At 39.3% G+C, this 27,451-nt stretch overlaps 1 protein-coding gene across 1 annotated transcript; it reads right to left on the minus strand.

Annotated features, from left to right (window-relative positions):
* Positions 1-1,058: 1,058 nt before the first annotated feature.
* slc15a2 (solute carrier family 15 member 2) lies at positions 1,059-25,967 on the minus strand. The gene is made up of 23 exons (XM_063006603.1): positions 25,935-25,967; positions 23,021-23,067; positions 22,632-22,719; positions 22,401-22,542; positions 21,113-21,205; positions 20,895-20,994; positions 19,012-19,102; positions 18,814-18,891; positions 17,514-17,596; positions 17,336-17,419; positions 17,159-17,248; positions 16,975-17,019; positions 14,908-14,943; positions 14,676-14,764; positions 14,087-14,168; positions 11,668-11,796; positions 11,396-11,563; positions 9,336-9,382; positions 9,014-9,121; positions 6,050-6,146; positions 3,215-3,358; positions 3,033-3,137; positions 1,059-1,336 (listed from the first exon to the last, which is right to left on the minus strand). Exons 1-23 carry the CDS (start codon positions 25,948-25,950, stop codon positions 1,133-1,135), a joined length of 2,166 nt encoding a protein of 721 aa, XP_062862673.1. The 5' UTR covers positions 25,951-25,967; the 3' UTR covers positions 1,059-1,132.
* Positions 25,968-27,451: the final 1,484 nt, after the last annotated feature.

Consider the following 27,451-nt stretch of genomic DNA (forward strand, 5'->3'; position numbering starts at 1 on the left):
CCTTCGACAGCTCTTTGGTCTTGGCCATGGTTGAGTTTTGAGTCTGACTGTTTGAGGCTGTGGACAGGTGTCTTTTATACAGATAACGAGGTCAAACAGGTGCCATTAATACAGGTAACGAGTGGAGGACAGAAGAGCTTCTTAAAGTAGAAGTTACAGGTCTGTGAGAGCCAGACATCTTGCTTGTTTGTTATTGACCAAATACTTATTTTCCACCATAATTTACGAATAAATTCTTTAAAAATCCTACAATGTGATTTCCTGGATTTTTTTTTCTCATTTTGTCTCTCATAGTTGAAGTGTACCTATGATGAAAATTACAGACCTAATCAGTGGCTGACTAAATACTTTTTGACCCCACTGTATCTTAACAAATGAAATGAAGTTAACCAGACATAACATGACATATTTTGAGCTCATATTGTCTGCAATGGTTCAAGTAATAGAAACATATATTATTGGGTGCTATTTATAATTGGGAAAAATTCCCCAAAGCTTATATTCTTAGAAAATGTGAACACGTTATTGACTAACATGATTTGTAACAGATTTAAAGGCAAAGCATTACCCAAACACTAATCTGTGGAAAATTGCGTGTTATTTACTTCCAATCACCGTTTCCAATGTGTTGATTAAAAATCCATACATTAAAATATATACATTTTTAATGTACATCTGACTGTGTACCAGTGGCAATGGTCAAATATGTACAGTTGTGTTAACATTTCATTGACTACAAATGCGTTAGAACACGTATATCTCAAAGACGAGTTCGTTCAAAATCAGCTAATTATCACAAATCGACTCGATTTTCTTAACTTAACTCATACATTCCCGTAGCGTCAATGCATTTGCCCGCAGAAGCTGAGCGTCTCTTCACTTCTATAGTGCCACTGCTGTGTACATATATAAAAAGAATAAAATCAGGATGTGTTTGTTTGCAGCTTAAACCGTGATATGATCCCTGAGTTAAAAAGATTAAATCAGAATAAAATAAACTTCTCAGATTGATTTAAAATGCAGTTAACTAAAATAAAAGTAGTGCACACAGTTACTGATTATGATCAGCTTAAGTTAGATTATGTATTTGTAAGAATCTAGAACTGAACATCAGAATTGCCAAGTGGTTTTGTTACATCTTGGTGCTCTTTGGCATTTCGTTCATGGACATGACCTCTTTCTTTTTCTCCCTTGACTCGTCCATGTTTCCTTTGCCGTCCTTCCCATCCTCACTGAAATGTTGGTCAGGGTTTACGTAGGTGTAGAAATAGGCCATGATTGAGAAGATGACACTAACTGCCACCAGCAGAGCAGCAAAAAGGAGGAACTCTGTCCACTGTAATATACAACATATTCATATTCAGAACAATTTTAATCACAGTCGGACAATTATGTTTGTTTGTTTATTAGGATTTTAACATCATGCTTTTACACTTTGGTTACATTCATGATAGGACAGGTAGTTACTCATTACACAAGGTCCATCAGTTCACAAGTGTAAGAATTACAGCATTGACCCAATTATGACTAGTTTTACCTAGCTGCACTCAATGGCATTATTATCATAATCAAGGTCTAAACCAAGGTCTCTCTCCCCAGAGTTGGGGAGACGATCTGGCTTATTTAGCATACGTAACAGGAAGAGCAAAGACAGCTCTCACAAGTTCTAACCAACTAACCAACCATCACAGACAGAGGGAACTGGCCTAGACATGAAAGTGGTAAAAGACAACTGAGGTGACAGTTCCATCTTGTCTGCTCTCCTTTTGGTAATACACATCCTTCACAGGAAGCGCTTAAATGGTAGGCAATATTTTCAATTGTATATATGCTGTGTTCTTCAGTCACTATGTATCATCCATGTATCTTGCTACTGCTTCTTGTAATAAAGATTGACCATTTTTCATCAAGTTCAGAGAGACGTCCTTCCTTTTTCCCTTATACAAGTTTATATTGAACACAGTCTTGGACAATTTAGTGTCTCCAATTCACCTCACTTGCATGACTTTGGACTGTGGGAGGAAACCAGACCCAGTTAAATGAAAGGATTGGTGAGGGAGAAATGATATTTTGGGGCTTGTTTCCATGGTTTGAGAGCAGTAATTTGGCGCCTTCTGTCAAAAAAATTGTACCCTCAAACCTAACATTTCCTTTAAACTCAACGTGTTCAAATAACAGTGAACAGCTGCTTTGTGGTAAAACGTCATCAAAGTGCGAATATGAGACGAATCTGCATTTGTGTGGAATAACTGTCAAATCCACTCTGAAAGCTCTACATGTATCTGTGTTTATTTAGATTTTTCTTCTGTTTCACATTTAAACTTGTATTATAGCTCGAGGTTCTGAGAAATTAAAAATCAGCTTTTTAGAAACACTAAACCTTTCAGTAAGTCACGTTAAGCTTTGTGCAACAGTTATTCAATTGAATTTCAGTGTTTGTCAGTGTTATTATTGTTATTTTCAGTGTATAAGTGTCAAAAACAACCCCATTATTTTACAATAGGCTAAAATATATGCAGTTCCTCTTTTAAACTTAACGCCATTCCCAAAACCAACTGAAGTTGAGTTTCAAGGTACCACTGTATATGCTTATGGGTTTGGATGTGATGTTTGGTACCTCAAATATTTTGGCTATATGATAAGAGTATCAACACCCGCACTTCCAGACTCCTGAAAAGCTTTTACCCCCTTCGCCATAAAAACACTGAATCCTCAAAACTCTACATCCTAGTACATAATGTGCAATTTATATGCACTGTGCAATAACTTTCTTTAGAAAATACGCATTATAACTCACACCTGTATTTTTGTATCTATATGTGCATGTGTTTATTTTCTAAATACATATGCATGTATAAATATATATGTGTGTGTGTGTAGATACATGTACGCTCAAGAAGATGCTCAAAAATTTAATCGTACACTGTGCCATGACAATAAAGGCATTCTATTCTATATAGTGGACATTGTTAGCATATTTAACATCTTGACTTTAATGTCTAGTTTCACACCAAAAACCATATTTTGCTTACCTGCTCCAATCCAGCTCCCTCCGCCACAATTAGCACAATGACATTTCCAAAAGCCACGGTGAGGAGCCATCCTGCCTGCAGCACAGACTTCATACTTGCTGGGGCCTACAAGCAAGATCGTTAGCGTTAGTGTCTGAAGTTAACGAAGTTTACAAAACTTGAACTCCAGCAGGCTGATTTACCTGCGAGTACGAAAATTCCAGACCGGTGATTGAGAACATGACCTCTCCTGCAGTGATCAGGACGTACTGTGGGATCTGCCAGGCAATGTGGATGTTATTGGCTTGGACGTCCTCTATCTTTACAAGTGACAGATTTTCTGTGTCCTGTACAAAAACATGCAACAGAATGGGTCAGGGTCATAGAATGGATGTGCTAGTCCACCACGGCTGAAGCTCTCTCAAGCTTTAAAGTTTGAATCCCAGACAGTGCTATCGACCTGGCCATGTGTCCAACAGGCACTACTGTCAGTCATTGCGCCAGTGTGTATTTGCACCCACTGCTGACTGGTCTAAGACACCTGCACTGGTGATGAATGGTTTGCAAAGTGTTTAGCATAGCCCTCTTCTCAGTAAGCTTTATTACGGAATTTAAAATATTTAGACCCATCTAAAGGGTAATTAAAATAAATGGAGTTAGATATCTAAAAGCATATGCAAATCAATCAGGTCTAAAATAACCAGTCATTATATTTTTATGAATATAAATATAGTTTACATAATCCTTGTTTTCCAATTACTCTGCTGCTTGCACCACCCCATGAAGACGTTGGTCACTTCTTTTCACCTGCCAGAGGTGGAGTCATATCATGTATGTAGCTGTTGCTCTGTGAGTCATCCAACCCTCATGTGAGCACCTTAAGCAGCCACAAGCATCAAGAAACCCCGTCAACCTCCCTCCCTGTTAGATCACTGTTACAGCTATGATTCCAATTTGAGAGATCTCAGGGCTGCTAGGCTAGCACATTAGCCTGCTGTACTAATACTCAAATTGTAGAATATTTTACTCCCTCCAAACATGTCAAAGGTGATCTGGCTTCTCTAAATTTACATTGACATTACATTTGCAGCATTTAGTGGACGCTTTTATCCAAAGCGACTTACAGTTGTGACAATATACAGTCTAAGCAATTGAGGGTTAAGGGCCTTGCTCAAGGGCCCAACAGTGGCAACCTGGCAGTGAGTGGTGTGGCTTGAACCAGCAACCTTCTGATTACTAGTCCAGTAAATTATCCACTAAGCTACAACTGCCCTGCCCTGTATTGTAACACCTAAATTGGCACTAGCTGTGCAGATAAGTTAAAAGAGAAAAATAGGACAGTTTGTGGCACCCTGTAAAGCACTGGAACCCTGGCCTAAGTATGCCTCTGCCTTGCTCTAAACCTAAGTGTGCTCTAATCAGGATCTTTAATCAAGGTTTAATCAGTCTGTAAAGAGATCAACTGGAATTAAAAGCTCTCTGGGCGAGGAGAGAGGTCAAGGTGATGTTGTAACGAATTCAAGCCCTTAATATGAGGCTGCTAAACAAAAAAGATTAAAGAGTCCTTATTGGATTAATTCTTTCTCATAACTACTTTAGCACTAGCTTGCATTAATAACACAAAAAACTCATGAAATTTAAGCATAGGTCTCTTACTTTACATGATTATTTTCTCACATGTATTTTATAGAATCCAAATTCTTACTGATTGAATTTGATTGCAGTCAAAATACACATTGATTTTATAAAGCTACAATTTAAATCAGATAATTTCTAAGTTTCTGTGAATCTTTTATCTTCTAGAAATGTGATATCAAACTCATTCAGTTATGAAACTTACACTGTGATGAAACTAAATGCTCTTCCTGTGATATGTTTTATTATGTTATTAATATAAAGTGTGTTTAGAATAGAAACATAATTTCTAAACTGTAAAATATATATACACACCGATCAGCCATAACATTATACCCCACCTCCTTGTTTCTACACTCACTGTCCACTTTATCAGCTCCACTTACCATATAAAGGCACTTTGTAGTTCTGCAATTACTGACTGTAGTCCATCTGTTTCTCTACATGCTTTGTTAGTCCCCTTTCATGCTGTTCTTCAATGATCAGGACTCTCCCAGGACCACCACAGAGTAGGTATTATTTAGGTGGTGGATCATTCTCAGCACTGCAGTGACACTGACATGGTGGTGGTGTGTGTTGTGCTGGTATGAGTGGATCAGACACAGCAGCACTGCTGGAGTTTTTTAACACCTCACTGTCACTGCTGGACTGAGAATAGTCCACCAACCAAAAATATCCAGCCAACAGCTCCCTGTGGGCAGCGTCCTCTGACCACTGATGAAAGTCTCGAAGATGAGCGATCGTCTCTGACTTTACATCTACAAGGTGGACCAACTAGGTAGGAGTGTCTAATAGAGTGGACAGTGAGTGGACACGGTATTTAAAAACTCCAGCAGTGCTGATGTGTCTGATCCACTCATACCAGCGCAACACACACTAACACACCACCACCATGTCATTGTCACTGCAGTGCTGAGAATGATCCCTTATCTAAATAATACATGCTCTGTGGGGGTCCTGACCCTTAAAGAACAGCATGACAGCAGGCTAAAAAAGTATGTAGAGAAACAGATGGACTACAGTCAGTAATTGTAGAACTACAAAGTGCTTCTATATGGTAAGTGGAGCTGATAAAATGGACTGAGTGTAGAAACAAGGAGGTGGTTTTAATGTTATGGCTTACAAAAAAAATCATCCTTAAAATAGCAGTTAACCAATTAAAACGAGTTAAATGGCCAGTAAGAATTAAAACCTTATCTAAATTTCTTTTGCATTGGTGAGCTAAGTCAGCCTTCTACCGTGTACCATATAGGCAATTCTGCTAATATACATAATACATATAACTAATAAAAAACATTTACCGTCTCACTTTCTCTTCAGTAATAAACCTGACACACTGGCTGAAATGTACTCAGGGAGTAAAACATTGACCACACTGGTCAACATCATTATGTATCACTCACCCCTTCAATTATGAATGTGTAGGCAGCACCAAAGTCAAGAAGCCCTAGATCGATTTTGTATGTCTTAAAGTCTGATTTGCAGTTAACTTGCATGTATCTGCAGAAAAAGGCATTAAGCCAACATTTAAATACTGAGCAGAGCAACAATAATTATCATTGAATAAAATGCACCAACAGGCAAAAACAACAGATTTTGAAAGAAATGTACAGTGCTATGAATAAGTATTCCATCCAATTTCTGCTATTCTTGCTTGTTATTATGTTATAAATCATCAAACTACTTTTAATATTAACCTGAAACTTGAGTAAACATAAAATGCTTTTTTAAATGATAATTTTATTTACTGAAGGATAAATAATGTTCAGTCCAAATCACCGCCCAGCTACTAAATCACCAAAATTAAATTAACAATGAGTTTTAAAATGCCGCTCAGGTGGCGCAGCGGTAAAGTACGCTAGCGCACCAGAGTTGGGTTTCTAGATGCATCGTATCGAAACTCAGCTCTACCTTTCCGACCGGGTTGGGTGGCAGTATGAACAACGTTTGGCTGTTGTTCAGGGTTAGGGGTAGAGTTGGAGCATAGGTCCTCATAACTGGTGCGACTGCGGCCCCTGCTGGTTGACTGACGGCGCCTGCACAGGGCTTATGAATAACATTGAGGGGGGTGTGACCCTCCGTGCGCAGAGTCTCTCGGTGTATGAACTCGGCTCGTGCAGGTGAAAAATGCAGGCTGTACTGACTGCGTGCCGGAGGTGGCGCAAGTCAGTTGAGTGGCATCCTCAGTCAGCGGCAAAAAGGGTCGAATCAGTATAGAGGACACAATCAGGGTAATTGGACACGATTAGAATGGGGATAATAGTTGGGGGATAAAAGTTGGGGGGGGAAAGTGGGAAAAAATAGATAATTTAAAAAATAATAATAATAAAAAAAATAAAAAAATAAAAATAAAAAAATGGATTTTAGTTTCACTAGCCACACCCAGGCATGATTTCTGCCAGACATGTAAAAGCGGACTAGAAGATTTCAAAGTAAAGAGATTCAAAGAAAGATGTGAAACAAAAGTCCCTGCTAATGCTTTGGGACTCCAGCAAACCATTATCCACAAGAGCCATTATCCACAAATGGAGAAAACTTGAAACAGTAGTGAACCTTGCCAGGTGTTGTCTGTCTTCCAAAATATTACCAAGAACTGCTGGCCTCTCTTGCCTTAGTGAATGTCAGTGCAGATCAGGGGTGTCAAACTCAAAGCCTGCGGGCCAAATCCGGCCCGCCACATCATTTTATGTGGCCCGCGAGAGCTTAAAAGACTTGATTGTTGCGATGGTTCAAGTAGTTACAGAGACGTACTTGTAATTTAATAGGACACCTGCGCCTTTAAGCGGCAACCGCTGACATCGTAGTCATGGCAACCATGTCACTTTTATGTTTTAGCGGCAAAAGAACGAGGGATAAAGTCATTAACAAACAATAATAAATAGACGTTAATTCTCTAGCAACCCAATACAGAAGCATCACCTATAAGTAGTAGACGTTTATATTCTCAGTTGTTTGTAAATGTTTATTGAGTATGTTACACCGTTTCAGTTACAAATTTACCGTATTTCCGTAATAAAATACGATTGTTAGTCCGCTCAGGTGGCGCAGCGGTAAAAACACGCTGTTCACCAGAGCTGAGATCTCAAATACATCGTATCGAATCTCGGCTCTGCCTGCCGGCTGAGGCTGAGCGGCCACATGAACAACGATTGGCCTGTTGTTCAGATAGGGGTGGGATTAAGTCATATGGGGACTCTCTCTCAGACTAGTGCGATTGCGACCTCTGCTGGCTGGTTGGTGGCGCCTGCACGGAGATAGGAAAGGAGTGCGGTAGAGAGTGTGGCTCTCCGTACACAGCGCTGTACAGCACTGCACTCGTTAAGTGTAGGTGATAAGGAGCAGGGACCAGCATTAGTGAGAGGATGATTGACGTGCAGAAATTGGAAAAAGCGCATCCAATTTCGCACGTTAGCGCATATTGTACTAGATGTAACGCTTAACTGCAGCTATGTGCATGTACTGTATTAAGTTTTTTTTTTTTTTTATTGTTTGTATTTTGTAGTTTTACTCCATTCTGATGCACACAGTGTACAGTTTGGGAAGCAAATAAAACCAAAATAATAGTATTCCAATAGTATTTTGGAGGGAGTGTCTGTCTGTCTGTCTGTCTAGCTGTCTAGCTGTCTAGCTGAGAGCGAGTAAAAAGATATTAGCGAGGGCAAAACAATTGTCTTAAAATACACTGTAAAATCGTACATAAACTGCATCTCCCACAATGCATGCCGATTTTGTGACCTGCAAAGTTACCGCCTCCCGCCACTAGATGATGTTGAGAAATATTTACAAATAATCCCAAAGTGTACAAGAAAAGAAAATTGAAGCGGAAGGAAGTGAATATAAGTTTGTGCTTCAAGAAGAGAAACCGGTACGTCTCTTGTGTTATGAGGCCGTGTCTGTGGTAAAGGAGTTCAATGTAAATGTACATATACATTCTAAATATACAGTAAAAATTTGGCATTTTGACACCAAACACAGAATTTAGAAAAAAATCCTCCAAGAAAAACAACAAATTGTCCAAGACTTAAAAGGCAGACTGCAATCACAGCAGGATACTTTACAATCTGCCCTTTGAGAATGCAGAATGCAGATGTGGCCCTCGGTGAAAACGAGTTTCACACCCCTAATGTAGACGATTCCACAATAATAATAAGACACTGGGCAGGAATGGAACCCATGGGTAAGTGGCAAGCTGCAAACCACTCACTGCAAGTGTTTGACTGCAATTTAAATGTGAGAAACTTGACAAACAGAAGAAACAGAAAGGGTGAGGTGCAAATACTTTTTCACAGCACTGTACCTGCAATGCGAATGCAGCATTGTTATTGTTGAAGACCGAATCAATTCACATATAATGATAAAGCACTCACTGTCCTCTTTCAACACTTGAGCTTGAAGAAATGCCATATGAGTCTGGGACATCAAAATCTTCACTGCCTACGGTGATGTTCATGCTATCCGAGTAAGTATTGATGAATCTGAAAACATACACACAACTGTTAGCTACACTATTTTAATCATTCATTCAGTGCAATATAAATTCCTAAATAGTGCTGTCTATGTTGGCTAACTATTAAGTCAACTAACCTGTAACCTAAGAGTTAAAATGTTACAACCAACAGAACAAAACAAACAGTCTTTTCTGTGTGGCATATTGCTCTGTTTTTATAATGCAGTGAAGCTGGATTTTACCTGAGAAAGGCATCTCCATTATCAGATTTGGTGATATGATCTTCTACCTGCATTTTAGTACCAATAAACATGTTAAATAAGGCATTATAACATCACAGCAAGTAATAAATTCATTCAAGATTTGGGGCTTCAATTATAAAGTGTTTGTTTCAGAATTTAACTTGATGTGAAAAGTGATATACAAATTTAGATTTATAAAATTGGAAATTTTAATATAAAAGCATTAGTATTTACAGTAAATATACAATGACCAGGCATAACATTCTGACCACTGACAGGTGAAGTGAATAACACTCATTATCTCTTAATCACAGCACCTGTTAGTGGATGGGATATATTAGGCAGCAAGCGAACATTTAGAAGCAGGAAAAATGGTGCAAGCGTAAGGGTTTGAGCGAGTTTGACAAGGGCCAAATTGTGATGGCTAGACGACTGGGTCAGAGCATCTCCAAAACTGCAGCACTTGTGGGGTGTTCCCAGTCTGCAGTGGTCAGTATCTATCAAAAGTGGTCCAAGGAAGAAACGGTGGTAAACCGGTGACAGGGTCGTGGGCGGCCAAGGCTCATTGTGGCACGTGGGGAGCGAAGGCTGGCTCGTGTGGTCCGATCCAACAGACGAGCTACTGTAGCTCAAATTGCTGAAGAAGTCAATGCTGGTTCTGATAGAAAGGTGTTAGGAAGGTGGTCATAATGTTATGTCTGATCGGTGTATGTACAAAAGACATTTTACCTTATTAACTTCGCTGATTTTTAAAAATATATGCTAATTCCTAATTTGATGTCTGCAACACTTAAAAGAAAAAAAACTAACACTGGTGATGCTGTCATGATTGGTTATACAAAGCTTTTAAACAAAATGCTTATTTGTTCACAAGCAGGGATGGGTTTTAGCTTGCCATTTTGTGAAAAACTGAAAAAAATAGTTCAACAGTTTTAAGAATATGTTTTTCAAAGAGTTTCACCATCTACAGTCCATGACATTATCAAAGGATTTTGAGAAACCAGAAAAATAAAGGACAGATATTCAGGCCAGAAATCTATACTGAATTCTTATGACCTTTTATTCCTCAGACAGCTCTGAAATAAAAACCAACATGCTTCTACACATGGGCTCAGACATACAGTATAATACCCTGGTCAGTAAACATGCAAAATGCGAAGATTAAACTATGCAAACTGGAAGCCACACATAATCAGAAACACACCACCAACATCTAAAACAGACTTATTCAAAGTGGAAACATGTGATGTGGTCTGAAGAGCCATCCTTTTAAAGGTTTTTACTATAGACATTTACATTTTCGGCATTTAGCAGACGCCTTTATCCAAAGCGACTTACAGTACAAGTACAGTTACAGTATACAGTCCGAGCAATTGATGAAACTGAGCAATTAAGGGCCTTGCTTAAGGGCACAACAGCAGCAACCTGGCAGTGGTGGGGCTTGAACCAGTGACCTTCTGATTACTTGTCAAGTACCTTAACCGCTAGGCTACAACTGCCTAGACATCATGCTTACTGGGCCAAAGGGGAAAGAATTTCTTTTACAGATAATTAACTAAACAATGTCCAAGAGCCAGAGTCTGCCATAGTATCGGTGTTAGTTGTGTTTGTGCCTAAGGCATTTAATATAAAAATCAGCCAGCAGAGGTCGTAGTTCCATCAGTTACGAGGAGACCCTATCCGGCTTACTACTACCCCACACCTATATGAACAACAGGCCAATCGTTGTTTATGTGGCTGCTCAGCCCAGACGGATGGCAGAGCTGAGATTCGATATCACAGCTCCGGTGTGCTAGCGTGCGTTTTACCACCGCGCCACCTGAGCGGCCACCGTTTGTAATTTGGATTTTTTCATGTTAATACCCTGTTTGCACTGGCTTCTTCTTGGTACTTTATTTTTCTCCCATTTCCCACTTTGTAAAATGCCTACTGTGATCAGGATCATCGTTATAATTTGAAGTCCCTGGTGATCTTAATATTCAAGGACACGTTTGATCACTTTTAGATTTCAGAAGTTATCTCTAGCAAAGAAAAGAAAGACTGGGAACCCCAGAACTCACCAGTTTGCAATCAATTCCAGAGCCTTCACTAGGATATAGGATAAGACTATAGGCATTGTGCTGAGTGAAGTTAAGATCACATTTGTGATTCACTCCGCTTTGAGTGACACTGACAGTAAATACTTCGTAGACATCATCAAGAGGTAGTTTGGTGTATCCTGGTGGATCCTGACAACATATTAAGGATTTAAAGTTTAACAACCTACAAAGAATTTCCTCAAAATTAATAAACATATTATGAATAACACATTAAATATAAAAAGGAGGCTGACCTCATATGATTGTATTGGCTGGGGGAAAAGATTGTGTCGTGGAAATTCTACAGAGACGGCATCTCCTTTAACAAGATTTAGGACTTGCAGCAGACTCTCTTTAGCTGGTGAAGGTTCCACAACCGTTTTCTGTGAGAGAAGATGCATTCACTTAGTACTGACAATAAGAGCACAGAGATGTACGGCATTATTTAATACCTAGAAAGATATATATATACAATCCCAAATCAGAAAAAGTTGGAACAGCATGGAAAATTTCAGCATGGAGTGTCTTACATTTACTTTTAATTCACTGCAGACAGGATGAACCTGAGATATTTCATGTTTTGTCTGTTTAACTTTATTTTATTTATTAATAAACATCCATTCCTGCATTTCAGGCCTGCAGCATATTCCAAAAAAAGTTTGGATAAAAGTAATAAAAGTTTGGGACAGTAAAGCATGTTTTGGCACCGAAGAGACCAAGTGATTTAGTGTTTCAGGTTTTATTTTGTCTCATTCTTCCTGCAAACACGTCAAAGATGTACACCAGTACAGGGTCGTCGTTGTCGTATTTTTTGTTTCAAAATTCTCTGCACATTGTCTATGATCGAAGATCACGGGCGTTCAGCTTAAGCATGCGCCCTTGGCCTTTACGCACTAAAATTTCTCTTGGTTCCTTGAATCGTTTAATGATATTATGCACTGTAGAGGGAGAAATATGCAAATCCCTTCCAATCTTTATTTGAGGTTCATTGGTTTTAAACATTTCAATAATTTTAAACGCATTTGCTGACAAACTGGAGATCCTCTGATCATCTTTGCTCATCAAAGACTTTTGTACCAAACCATGATTACAATCACCTGTTGACATCACCTGTTTAAAGTCACATCATTATTTAGTTTTTTCACCTCATTACTTGCCCTAAATTGCCCCGTCCCAACTTTTTTTGGAATGTGTTGCAGGCCTGAAATGCAGGAATGGAGGTTTATTAACTAATGAAGGTTGAAGTTGAGCAGACAAAACATGAAATATCTTGGGTTCAAACTGTCTGTAATCAAATGAATTCAAAGTAAATGTAAGGAACACTGCATTTTTCTTTGCATGTTTCATACTGTCCCAACTTCTTCTGATTTTGGGTTTTATAACGTTTTCAAAAGTAATTTGATAGTTGTATAGTGGAAAGACATCCCTGCTTGTTTTAGCAAGAGAATGCGAAACCACATACAGCATGCCTTTGTAACAAGAAAGTACAGGTGCTAGATTGCCCTGCCTGCAGTACAGACCTGTTTCTCATTGATAACATGTGGCTCTTTATAACGCTCTATATGTATATCAGTAGAGATCCAGGACTGATAAGCCACTAGTGTTACATTAAGCAGGAACAACAGTTCACACAACAGTTTACGTCCTTGGTTCCCAAACAAATCCAGAGTGTTTTTTTTTTTTCAATTACTTGATCCAATTACTTGATTGCATTAGGCTTTCTCTCTACTGATGTTGATCTCCACCCTGGTTGAGGAGAGCAAGACTGACACACGCCCCCTCTGACACATGTGCAGTAGCTGACTGCATCTTTTTACTTGCACAAGGCAAGTTCATATGCAGATCAGCTTTGTGTATTGAGAGCCACACCCTGATCAACGCATTATCCCTCATCTCTGTGCAGCCGCTAATTGCATGAGGTCCCGTCCGGCACCCTCCTTTAACAACAGCCAATCGTTGTTCTTGTAGGCACCCAGTTGAGTTTCGAACCAACGAGTTTAAGTCATTTTTTTAAAAGGGGGAGTAACACATCATGGTAAGCATGCACTTGGCCCAACATTTTTTGCAAATTCTTGTAGCTATCAAATTTTATATACAGAGTTTATACACAAAATGCAATACAGCTGATTAGTTTAGTCATGAATAGACTGTCTTTGTATTGTTTACTAAATTAAATTAAGATAAAATACGGTGAAAATTTTGTGAATTATATTTTTTTTTATTTACATACATGTAGGATTATTTACATTATTAAATAATATATTTATATTATTTATATACATTTGTAGAACGCAATATAAAACTAGAATCTGACTTGCATATGTGTGATTTTTTTTTTTTGAATTGGGTATGTACATAATATGAAGAGAATGTTATGCTCATTTAATTCATTATGTTTGTCTGTCCGATGACTGACAGTACAATTGGCTCAATGTTGCACGCTTCTATCTATGCAGCTCATGAGTCATTTAACTGTTAAATATTATGTTTTGAATATGTCTTTATCATATTTCCCGACAGATAACTTCCCTACCAAGATAGGGATGATGATGCCACTTAAATAATCTGATAACCGCTATAATCTGATAATGATCAGGTAACTATGGTGCATGTAAACAACTGTAATAAAAATTTTACGCAATGTGGTTTACGAATATTTGAACATTAACGTACAATGACATTGACTTCCACTATAGTTGCAGCACAGAACGCAAGTGCAGCCAGAATCATTCCTGTAGCCATCTTTCTTAAAGGCCTGAAAATGTAAGACACATAAAAGTTATACAAGGAGCAAAATACTTTTGAGACGTATGATTCAAAATCTATAAAACAAACCAAAGTGCTTGCAGATGCACATGCAGGCATTTTGTAATAAAATGTATTCTGCCCCTTAAAATACTACAACCCCAAATCAGAAAAAGTTGGGACAGTATGGAAAATGCAAATAAAATAAAAATGCAGTGTTCCTTACATTTACTTTGACTTTTATTTGATTGCAGACAGTTTGAACCCAAGATATTTCATGTTTTATCTGCTCAACTTCATTTCATTTGTTAATAAACATCCATTCCTGCATTTCAGGCCTGCATTGATTTGTGTGTAAAACTCTCCGTCCAAAATTCTGTCCAGCAGCTTGCATAATCAGTATTCTTATTTGCCCACAGCCAGACAATAAAATACTTGTTTCTGTGTACTTCGAATGCTGTTAAAAATTTATTGGGCAGTTTATTTTATTTGGATATGTAATTTAGGCCGTACTTACGTGAGTCTGATCTGACAAAGTTTGATGAGTGGGTACACACCCATGTCAAAGATAGGGATAAAGACCAGAATCAGCAAAGCATTCAGCATCTATACAACAGAGAGGGAAAGACACTGACAACAATTACAGCTTAATAACCATGAAGATCTGTAAAATATATATATAATAAAAATATACAGCATATAAAACAGATAACAGTAACTGTGTTGCTCAAGTGTTCTGATCATGGTACCTGCATTTGATCCGGCTTTATTACGAAAGCTCCACCCTGTAAAACATAATAATTAAACTTGTGAATTAAAAAAGTCTGCAGCCTGATTAACTGCTCTATAGATTTGCAAGATTCATGGGTATACCAGACAATAACAAATCAAAACCAGTCCATGTAGCCAATGCGTTCTTAAACCTATCCTACATAGTGGATTAACTATTACAAACTGACATGCACTTTTTTGCAGAATGCTCAACCACAATTTGTATTAAACTCGTGGTGATAGAGCTAATAACTGGCTATGCTACTGCATTGCGCCAATTGATTCCAAGGACACTGGACCCACTGCAACACTCATTGATCCCTTTTTAGTTTTTTTTTTATAATACATCCCTTTTTAGTCTACTTTCACCCTGTTCTTCAATGGTCAGGACCCCCACAGGACCACTACAGAGTAGGTAGTGGATCATTCTCAGCACTGCAGTGACACTGACATGGTGGTGGTGTGTTAGTGTGTGTTGTGCTGGTATGAGTGGATTAGACACAGCAGCACTGCTGTTGTTTTTAAATATCGTGTCCACTCACTGTCCACTCTATTAGACACTCCTACCTAAATGGTCCACCTTGTAGATGTAAAGTCAGAGACGATCGCTCATCTATTCATGCTGTTTGAGTTGGTCATCTTCTAGACCTTCATCAGTGGTCACAGGACACCGCCCACGGGGCGCTGTTGGCTGGATATTTTTGGTTGGTGGACTATTCTCAGTCCAGCAGTGACAGTGAGGTGTTTAAAAACTCCATCAGTGCAGCTGTGTCTGATCCACTCATACCAGCACAACACACACTAACACACCACCATCATGTCAGTGTCACTGCAGTGCTGAGAATGATCCACCACCCAAATAATACCTACTCTGTAATGGTCTTGGGAGAGTCCTGACCATTGAAGAACAGCATGAAAGGGGGCTAACAAAGCATGCAGAAAAACAGATGGACTACAGTCAGTAATTGTAGAACTACAAAGTGCTTCTATATGGTAAGCGGAGCTGATAAAATGGACAGTGAGTGTAGAAACAAGGAGGTGGTTTTAATGTTATGGCTGACTGGTGTATAAAGCAAACAAGATGCACCTGACTATATTTTGAAAGCCATAATATTTTATTAAATATGTTTGTGACTTAATTGCAATCGAAAACTTCTTATGCTGATTCTTATGTTCATTATTTGTCAAACAGGTTACATTTTGGCTACAGTTCAAAATAGAGTACAGAATATTGGCTAAAGATCATTAACTTTAGTTCAAGTAAAAGTACATGACCTGGTTACCAACTGACTTGGGGTTCTGACATTTAAAAAACACTGAGAAAAAATACAGCTGAGAATAATAACTATGTTTTTTCCGTGTGAAAGTGGGATATGAGGTCAGTTCTTAATACTACAGTATTATGTTGGTGCACAAAGCACACAAAGCCACAAACCAAAAAGTCACATTCAGAAACAGCACAAAATATTTTTTCTTGCTGTCATCTTATACATTTATATACACTGATCAGGCATAACATTATGACCACCTTCCTAATATTGTTTTGGTCCCCCTTTTGCTGCCCCATACACAACAAGCTGTGATGCACTTTGTATTCTGACCCCTTTCTATTAGAACCAGCATTAACTTCTTCAGCAATTTGAGCTACAGTAGCTCGTCTTGTCAGCCTTCGCTCCCCACGTGCATCAATGAGCCCTGGCCACCCATGACCCTGTCGCTGGTTTACCGCTGTTTCTTCCTTAGACCACTTTTGATATATACTGACCACTGCAGACCGGGCAGTTTTGGAGATGCTCTGACCCAGTCGTCTAGCCATCACAATTTGGCCCTTCTCAAACTTGCTCAAATCCTTACGCTTGGCCATTTTTCCTGCTTCTAACACATCAACTTTGAGGATAAAATGTTCACTTGCTGCCTAATATATCCCACCTACTAACAGGTGCCATGATAAAGAAATAATTAGTGTTATTCACTTCATAATGTTATGCCTCGTCGGTGTATCTTCATGATAAAAATGAGGTATAAAGGTAGGACAAAATACTTACAAAGTCCATGTTCATTCGAGTTGCTTGCAGAGTCCAACGAGACCCCTAGTGCCAAACAAAAAATGCTTTTCATTAAAATTAGAAAATACATTAGATAATTATTTTGTTTAATTGATTGCAAATTATAATATATTAACATACGTTTATTTATCAACTGTAGTCTGTAAACCAAATCATCCCTTACCTGTTGATCAAAGAGAGCCCAAAACATGGGCAGTGGGATGTAAAGAACAAGGACTCTCAGCACCATTTTAATTTCCTGTATAAGGCGTTTCTGGTAGAAACAAAACAAGACATCAGGACACACAAGCACACAGTAGCTCTCCAAGTCGTAATCCTTTAAGTGTTTGTGTATACATACTGAATACTTCTCCTCTGCCCAGTCTAGCCAGTGTTCCCGTTTTGGGCTGTTCTTAGTCCGCCTCCATCGACTGCTAATGGCACACTGTTTAAATGCAGAAAATATAATAATCAACACTTAGCTGTCTATTTTACTATTTTTGATTCTGCTGAAACATGATGTTAAAGAGCTGTCATACCCCAATGCACTTGCAGACATTCAGCAGGACATTTCCCTCAGGTGGATGCTTTTTATACAGCCCACTGCCAGCAATGAAAACAACTAGAGAAAGAATTGTTTACACAAGCATTAATCAGCAACCTCAAACCTTCCAAACAGGCTTCCAAAGCTTTCAGATGGTCACATGAGCACATCTAATGCAGAGTTTTAAATACTAAGTAGTGACAGTACATCTTGTTATTACACCAAATTATTAGTGCTACAAATTACAGTGAGTGATTATGATTCCAATAAAATATATATTCCCGCTAGCACACCAGTGCTGAGATTCTGAACACCCCGGTTCGAATCTCGGCTCTGCTACCGGTCGGCTGGGCGCCAACTAGCGTGCACAATCAGCAGTGCCCACAGCAGACAATATTGGCCACCGTGTCTGCTGGGTGGGAAAAGACCAGAGTAATAAGTGGGTGGGGTCTTCAAATGCTCTGCAAGGACCCTGGTTAGCAGACTGAGGCGCCTGTGCAGAAGTGGATGAGCCTCATGTGCAAACACAGAGACACAGGCAAAAAAGAAGGGGTTGAGGGACTGCGCATAGAGCAGGCAAATATACTCTCCTCAAACGCAATCGGGATCCCCAGCAGTGGAAGACTAATCGGCTACTCTAAATTGTGATAAAGGGGGAGAAAATGCATTAATAAATAGGAAAAAAAACAGTTATAGCCCAGAGGTCAAGGTACTTGACTAATAATTGAAAGGTCGCCACTACCAGGTTGCCACTGTTGGGTCCTTGAGCAAGGCCCTTAAACCTCAATTGCTCAGACAGTATACTTTGGATAAAAGTGTCTGCTAAATGCCTAAAATGTAAATGTATATCGTTAATGATGATGTTTGGGATAGAGCCAATATTTTAAGATGGGGTTGCAGAAATGCAGTATTGTAGATGTAGAAAAAACATACAGTATTTTATACATAACAGTGCTCTTTAAAAAAAACGGATTCAACCGAGGGAGGACCTGAGAAAACCATCTTACAACGCTGTGATAGGAGCTATACCCTAATCATATGTGAAAGGCACACATGGCCATTGTAATTAATGGTCATTGTGATTTGCATATGGACCTGATCACCGGTTTCATTGTTCGATCGATCGTTATGCAAATCGCCTGCATATAAGGTTGGGGTTATTCACCACCAGCTCAGACTAAAGAAGTCACTTGGATGAGTGACGAAACGTATCGCTACAATAAACTTGTGTCCGGATGAACTTATTCAACTTTGTGGAAGCAGTTGTTAGAAATAATATGAAAAAGAGTGCTTACCCAGAGCAACAACCATTAAAGCTGCAGGGACCCCAAATGCCAGTGCATAGCAATCACCTCCAAAACACTGAACATCACCTGTGTGATAAACGTTAAGCCTACAGTAAATCCAGGCATGTTCGATAATGTTAAGAGAAACAATTATCTTTGCTTTTGAGGCTTTACCACAGTAGAAACGTGTATTATTATGGGATTAACCTCTGAGTATAGGTGTAATGATGGTTGAAAGCACACTCCCAGCATTGATTGACATGTAGAAGATCGAGAAGAACGTTCTTCTCTCTTCAGTCTAAGACACACCAAGATAAAAATGGAATAATGTTTAAAGTTAAGGTTAGAAAGATAAGACAATCTATTGTTTTCCTGAATAAAAAGCAGCTTGCACTCGAGAGCACTGAGGTATGTGTGTATTTACACTCTCTTTCACTTTTAAGATTCTATGTCAGACAGACAAACGTTATCTGGTTCTCACCAGGTCCTGAAATGATGTAAATCAGGTGAAAAATAACACCTATCACATTTCTGTTGTGTTTATGTTTAAAAAAGCACAACAAACAATACATTTTTATCACAGCCAATATGCTGTACACCACTGATTTAGTAACTTAAGCAGTTTACGTCTCATGTCATGATAGATTTCTTCCCACTCTCATAATATTGTTTTATTACACTGCCACCAGTTAGATTTGCCCTCACAGATCACAGATCATGTGTTTTATAGTTACAATGAGATACTTGAGATAATATAGCGTGTTTGGTATCTGCTGTGCTTTATGATCCCGTATCTAAACAGTTTGTCTGCCTTTCAAGACTCTCTGTTTAAAACAGGCATTTTCTCCCCTTTTTCTCCCGACTTTAGTGTATCCAACTGCATTATGCTTCCTCTCTACTGAGGTTGATCTCCACTCTGGTTGAGGAGAACTGAGAGTTGACACACGCCCACGCCGACTGCATCTTTTCACCTGCATGAGGCGAGTTCATATGTGGATCAGCTTTGTGTACAGAGAGCCACACCCTGATCCTCATTATCCCTCGTCTTTGTGCAGGCGCCATCAACCAGCCAGCAGAGGTCGTAAGTGCATCAGTTATGAGAAATCCCTGTCCGGCTCCCACCCTGTAAGAACAACAGGCAATCGTTGTTCATGTAGGCTCCTAGTCTGCCGAATAGCAGAGCTGAGATTTGAAACGTCGAATTCGAAATGTCAGCTCTGTTGTGCTAGCATGTTTAACCGCTGCGCCACATGAGCGCCCTTTGAGACAGAAACCTTAAGATGTAACAGCCGTGGCGCTCAGGTGGCACAGCGGTAAAACATGCTAGCACACCAGAGCTGATATTTCGAACTCGTCTGTTCGAAACTCAGCTCTGCCATCCGTCTGGGCTGGGCGCCTACATGAACAATTGACTGTCGTTCATACAGGGTGGGAGTCGGATAGGGACCTCATGACTCATGAGGCAATTACAACCTGTGCTGGCTGATTGATGGAGCCTGCATAGAGTCGAGGGATAATGTGGACAGGGTGTGGCTCTCCGTACACAAAGCTGATCCGCATATGAACTCGTGCAGGGGAAAAGATGCAGTCGGCTACTGCACACGACACGTGTCAGTCTCGCTCTCCTCAATCAGGGCGGGGATCGGCATCAGTAGAGAGGAAGCATAATGCAATTGGGTAATTGGATACGCTAAAAAGTCGGGAGAAAATGCATAAACAAAAAAATATATATTAAACACATGTTGGAGAAGGCGTGTGGTGATCCAGCTCTCCTTGATCAGATCAGGGAGTGTGCAAGTGGCAGCGGATTTACAATCAGGAATTAGAAATGACAAGATTGGGAAATAAATAGGGAAATTATGCTGACGCCTGACCAGCCGATACAGCTGCTGAGAATTTAAACACTGGATCCCAGAGGTAGTGCCTAGCATTTACTGCTGCACCATCCGAGTGTTACTGTAGGGCGATATCTTTATTTAATTAGTTATTTGGTGTTTGATTTACTTTGTTTTGGGACCTGATGAGGACAAGACTATTTTAAATCTTGATATGTAAATGTGATTGTGTTAATGCAGTGTTACAAATCGTACATGCTCCTCGTCAAACTGGTCTCCACCAAAAGCAGAAACACAAGGTTTAATTCCTCCAGTCCCGAAAGCGATAAAGATCAGGCCAAGCATGGACAGAACTCTGGAACAAAGTCAAATTAATTGTACACTAGATCAATTTAAACAATGGAAAGCTGCACCACTCACACACAGATAATGCATAGCTCACTTATTACAATATAGAGCAACAAAATACGTACATGTGTACAGTGCTGTCCCCCACATCTGGTATGGCCCCAACAGACTTTATTACATGTCCAATGACATACACAATAGACAGATAGATAATGGTTCTGCAAATGAACAACAAAGACAGAATTTAAGGTCCTAATTTTTTATACCACATATAGTGTTCTTATTTCTCAAAGCAACCTTACTGCACCTAAATTATTACAATTAAAAAATAATAATAATACATAAGAGCAGCCATGAAGACTTCATGTTGTAAAGAGAGCAGGCCGAATCAAAGCAAAGCTTAGTAGAGACATATTACAAATAAACAAGGAACAAGGAAAAGAAAGGAAGGGCCAGATGAGAAGCAACCTCCTTCTGTTTCATGCACATGTCAGAGTAGGATTGTTTTGGTCTGTGGCCCTCCTGAGCCAGGGTGGGCATTGTGCAGTGGGCCAACAAGGTGCACAGGGAAATTAAAACCTATTCAACTGCATTTACTGTAACTTGAGCTGCTCAACAGTCCGTGGTCGCCATTGTCAATTTTATGATGCACCGTACATTTTTAATTGAAAGACAGATCTGGGCTGCAGGCAGGCCAGTCAGACACACACTCTATGTCTGTAAAGCTACGCTGTTGTAACTTACAGTAAAATAAGACCAGATCACTCATGTTGTGTGCACTGATGCATCACCATGCCACCACAGATGCTGTATATATATATATGTTTATGCATTTTCTCCCACTTTTTCTCCCTTTTAGCGCGTCCAATTGCCTGATTGCGTCATGCTTCCTCTCCACCGATGCCGATCCCCCCTCTGATTGAGGAAAACGAAGCTAACCCACGCCCCCTCCGACACGTGGGCAGCAGCCGTATGCATTTTGTCACCTACACTTTGACGAGTGCAATGCGGATCAGCACTGTGTACGGAGAGACACACCCTGACAGCACTCTAATATCCCTCCCCTATGTGAACAACAGGCCAATCGTTGTTCTGTGGCTGCTCAGCCCAGCCGGCAGGCAGAACTGAGACTCGATACTATGTATTCAAGATCCCAGCTCTGGTTCCAGCATGTGTTTTTTACCGCCGCGCCACCTGAGCGGCTTGACGACCTTAATGTTATTAGTTAAACTGTTACTTGAGGAATCATCCAGAACAGTAATACTTGTATAACCGTAGTCTTATTTTGTCTCTCTTCTAAAGTGTGTTGCAGGCATCATATTTTATTGTTTTACATTTTAAATACCTTTCAGTCCATGTTTTGTTTAGGATTAATCAATTAAAAATAATAACAGCCAGTTCACTGTAACTCACGAAAACTTCCCCAGCCAAGAATCAGCTATGATGGCTCCTAATACTGGAGTAAAGTAGCACAGGCCAGAGAATGCATGGTACACAGCAGTGGAAAGGTTCTTGTTCCAGTGCAGGTAACGGATAAAGTAAAGTGTGAGCACAGCTGTATAAAGAAAAGAAATCATGATATTTGAAATGTATCCAATAAAAATGTACTAATACAGCATTATGCGTAGAATATTTGTGAATTACCTTTCATGCCATAATAAGAGAATCTCTCACAGAACTCGTTGACAACTATGAAAGCAATGCTGAGTGGATAGTTGGTCCCACATATTTTCTAAGAACATAAAGACTCAATGATATCATGTTTTGAAAATGCTTTTTATCAGTTTTAAAACTCACAACACTTTAACTTTTGTTATATAATAAATGCTTCACAGTACTTCATATTAAACCTGACAACAAGCCAAAGGTCTCTTTAAAGTCAGGACATCCAGACCTATAATTTCATTACACTGACATGTGACACATGAACTCTTGTACTTGTAGCCACAAAAGTGGATGGTGGTTTTCTTTACTGTAGTTAGTGGGAATCACTTATCAGATGAATTAAAAATGAGATAAAGGAACCAACTTACTGGTGATGTTTTTTTGTTCATAGTGTTTTTCATCTTGAAGTTGTCGTCTAAGTAAAACAACACAGAAAGAAAGTCTTAACATAGATGCAGCTTGATGCATCATAATATTAATAATAGTTTACAAGAAAAAAGCATGCAGGTTCACAATTAAATAGGATATGAAAAAATAATTGGTGATAAAAGGGATTATATATAGTGTTAAAGTTATACTGACTTGTTTGTTTGTTTGTTTGTTAGGATTTTAAAGTCATGTTTTACACTTTGGGTTACATTCATGACGGGCGCTAGTTTATCTTCACACAAGATTTATCAGTTCACAAGGTTATATCGAACACAGTCATGGACAATTCAGTGTCTCCAATTTACCTCACTTGCATGTTTTTGGACTGTGGGAGGAAACCGGAGCTCCCAGAGGAAACCCACGCAGACACAGAGAGAACATGCAAACTCCACACAGAAAGGACCCAGGCCGCCCCGCCTGGGGATTAAACCCAGGACCTTCTTGCTGTGAGGTGACAGTGCTACCCACTTAGCCACCGTGCCGCCCCTTATACTGACTTGTAGAACCGCTCAACTGTTACATGGTGCAACAGACCAAAATGTAATAAACTGTAAAATATTATAGAAATTGTATGACTGTGATATTACATTCACAGTGTTTTGTGATATTACAAAATTGGACAAGCAGAAAATATATATATATTAGCAAATCATACTTATTCCAATTTAATATGATTTAAAAAACAGTGGCTTTTTAAGACTGTTGTATCTGTGTTTATAGGAATGACCTGTGCTGAGTCAGTAATAGCCCATCACACATATTTAACAGTAAGGGTAAGCAAAAATAGACTATCTGATACACTAAATAGACTAAATACACTGATCAGCCATAACATTAAAACCACCTCCTTATTTCTACATTCACTGTCCATTTTATCAGCTCCACCTACCATATAGAAGCACTTTGTAGTTCTACAATTACTGACTGTAGTCCATCGGTTTCTCTACATACCTTTTTAGCCTGCTTTCACTCTGTTCTTCAATAATCAGGACTCCACAGGACCACCACAAAGCAGGTATTATTTGGGTGGTGGATCATTCTCAGCACTGCAGTGACAATGACATGGTGGTGGTGTGCTAGTGTGTGTTGTGCTGTTATGAGTGGAGTTTTTAAATACCGTGTCCACGTACTGTCCACTCTATTAGACACTCCTATCTAGTTGGTCCACCTTGTAGATGTAAAGTCAGAGATGATCGCTCATCTATTGCTGCTGTTTGAGTTGGTCATCTTCTAGACCTTTATCAGTGGTCACTGGACGCTGCCCACAGGGTGCTGTTGGCTGGATATATTTTTGGATGGTGGACTATTCTCAGTCCAGCAGTAACAGTGAGGTGTTTAAAAAACTCATCAGCGCTGCTGTGTCTTATCCACTCATACCAGCACAACACACACTAACACACCACCATCATGTCAGTGTCACTGTCACCACCCAAATAATACCTAATTCCTGAGCATTAAAGAACAGCATGAAAGGGGGATAACAAAGCATGCAGATAAACCGATGGACTACAGTCAGTAATTGTAGATCTACAAAGTGCTCCTATATGGTAAAATGGACAGTGAGTGTAGAAACAAGGAGGTGGTTTTAATGTTATGGCTGATCAGTGTACATGTACATGGATCACATATGAAAAAGCACTTAATAAAAATGTTGTGACATTTGTTTTAAATAGAATTAGATAACTCATAAGCAGTGGTTCTTAATCATTAGACCACCTTATGAAGTTTTCGGTCTGTTTTATAAATCTAAATACCAAATCTGGTATTTATCTGTCATTTATCTACTATTCTGTAAATTATTATTATTTTGTGGTGAGGTCAGGAAAATGTTTAGCACCTAAATCAGTCATTTTTCATGTTCTCGCGGGTTTCCTCCAGGTGCTCCATGGGCACCTGTAGCCTAGTGGTCAAGGTACTGGACTAGTAATGGAAAGATTGCTGGTTCAAGTCCCACCACTGTGAGGTTGCCACTGTTGGGCCCTTAAGAAAGACCCTTAACCCTCAATTGCTTTGACAATGTACTGTCACAGTACTGTAAGTCGATTTGGATGAAAGCATCAGCTAAATGCTGAAAATGTAAATGTTTCTTTTAACCTTGCAAAAACATAGGCTGTTATGACCCCCTAAGTGTAGGTATGTTATGCCCCAAAATGGTCCAGTGCTCTGTCTAGGGTTCAATCTTGCCAGTTTTAGTAAGTTTGCTTGTATGTTAGTTAGGATTTTAACGTCATGTTTTACACTTTGGTTACATTCATGACAGAAACGGTAGTTACCATTACACAAGGTTCACCAGTTCACACACAGACAATTAAGTATCTCCAAATCACCTTACTTGCATGTCTTTGGACTGTGGGAGGAAACCGGAGCACCCGGAGTAAACCTCCACACACACAGGGAGAACATGCAAATCCACACAGAAAGGACCTGGACCATTTTAGTATGAATGAATGAAAGATGAGATACATGTAAAGCATCTGTCCACACAATGGGATGCCATGGTACTTAAATAACCTTTTATTTGTGCTCAAACCTTTCAACCCTAAATTTCACAAAATGACACAGAATTAAATTCAAATGGCAATTTTAGTGGCGTCCAGCTTCCTAAACTCGGTCATATTCCTCTCACGTGGCAATGTTATGCTAAGTGTTTTAAACGCAATACACATGGGTTAACTTGCTATGTTACATGCTTTTGTATAGGAAAAGAGCTCCTACAACATCCATGAGCGGTACACAATACAAAAAAGTGCAATTTTATAGTTTATAACATCGTCTAACTTGTAGCGTTCTCTCGAGTCAACTAAAAGTAGTTTACTGAGAATCACCGTGCAGCTTAAAATAAAATAAAATTACCCTTCTCTTCTTTCATTGTGTCTTCTCTAGCAAGCGTCCAAGTCCAGTTCGTCCCTCAGTAAACAACAGTTAGGAGAAACTTCCGTCTGTCTAACTGTCCTCTGTTAAACGCTTTAACTTCACTTAGCTAAACTTTTACTCACTCTTCAGTCACCCGCTTTAAACAGTCAACACGAATCCTCACATAAAGCAGTAAATGCATCGGAAACGCCCGTTATCCACACCTCCTCATCCATTCACTAAACACACGCACACACACACTTTAGACACACTTCAAACATACAACACACACCATACACAGACATACAACACACACACACTTCAAACACATACACACATACAACACACACTACACGCAGAATCACACACTTCAGATACACTTCAAACATACACACACACACATACAACACACACCATACACAGACATACAACACACACACACACACTTCAAACACATACACACACACAACAAACACTACACGCAGAATCACACACTTCAGATACACTTCAAACATACACACACACACATACAACACACACCATACACAGACATACAACACACGCCATACACAGACATACAACACACACCATACACAGACATACAACACACACACACTTCAAACACATACACATACAACACACACCATACACAGATATACAACACACACACACTTCAAACACATACACATACAACACACACCATACACAGATATACAACACACACACACTTCAAACACATACACATACAACACACACCATACACAGATATACAACACACACACACTTCAAACACATACACACACATACAACACACACCATACACAGACATACAACACACACACACTTCAAACACATACACACATACAACACACACCATACACAGACATACAACACACACTATACACAGACATACAACACACACACACTTCAAACACATACACACACATACAACACACACTACACGCAGAATCACACACTTCAGATACACTTCAAACATACACACACACATACAACACACACACACACTTCAAACACATACACACACACTACACGCAGAATCACACACTTCAGATACACTTCAAACATACACACACACAACACACACCATACACAGACATACAACACACACCATACACAGACATACAACACACACACACTTCAAACACATACACACATACAACACACACCATACACAGACATACAACACACACCATACACAGACATACAACACACACACACTTCAAACACATACACACACATACAACACACACTACATGCAGAATCACACACTTCAGATACACTTCAAACATACACACACACACATACAACACACACCATACACAGACATACAACACACACACACACTTCAAACACATACACACACACAACACACACTACACGCAGAATCACACACTTCAGATACACTTCAAACATAAACACACATACATACAACACAAACCATACACAGACATACAACACACACCATACACAGATATACAACACACACACACTTCAAA

Source organism: Trichomycterus rosablanca, chromosome 12 (genome assembly GCF_030014385.1).
Source record: "Trichomycterus rosablanca isolate fTriRos1 chromosome 12, fTriRos1.hap1, whole genome shotgun sequence".
Classification (NCBI taxonomy): domain Eukaryota; kingdom Metazoa; phylum Chordata; class Actinopteri; order Siluriformes; family Trichomycteridae; genus Trichomycterus; species Trichomycterus rosablanca.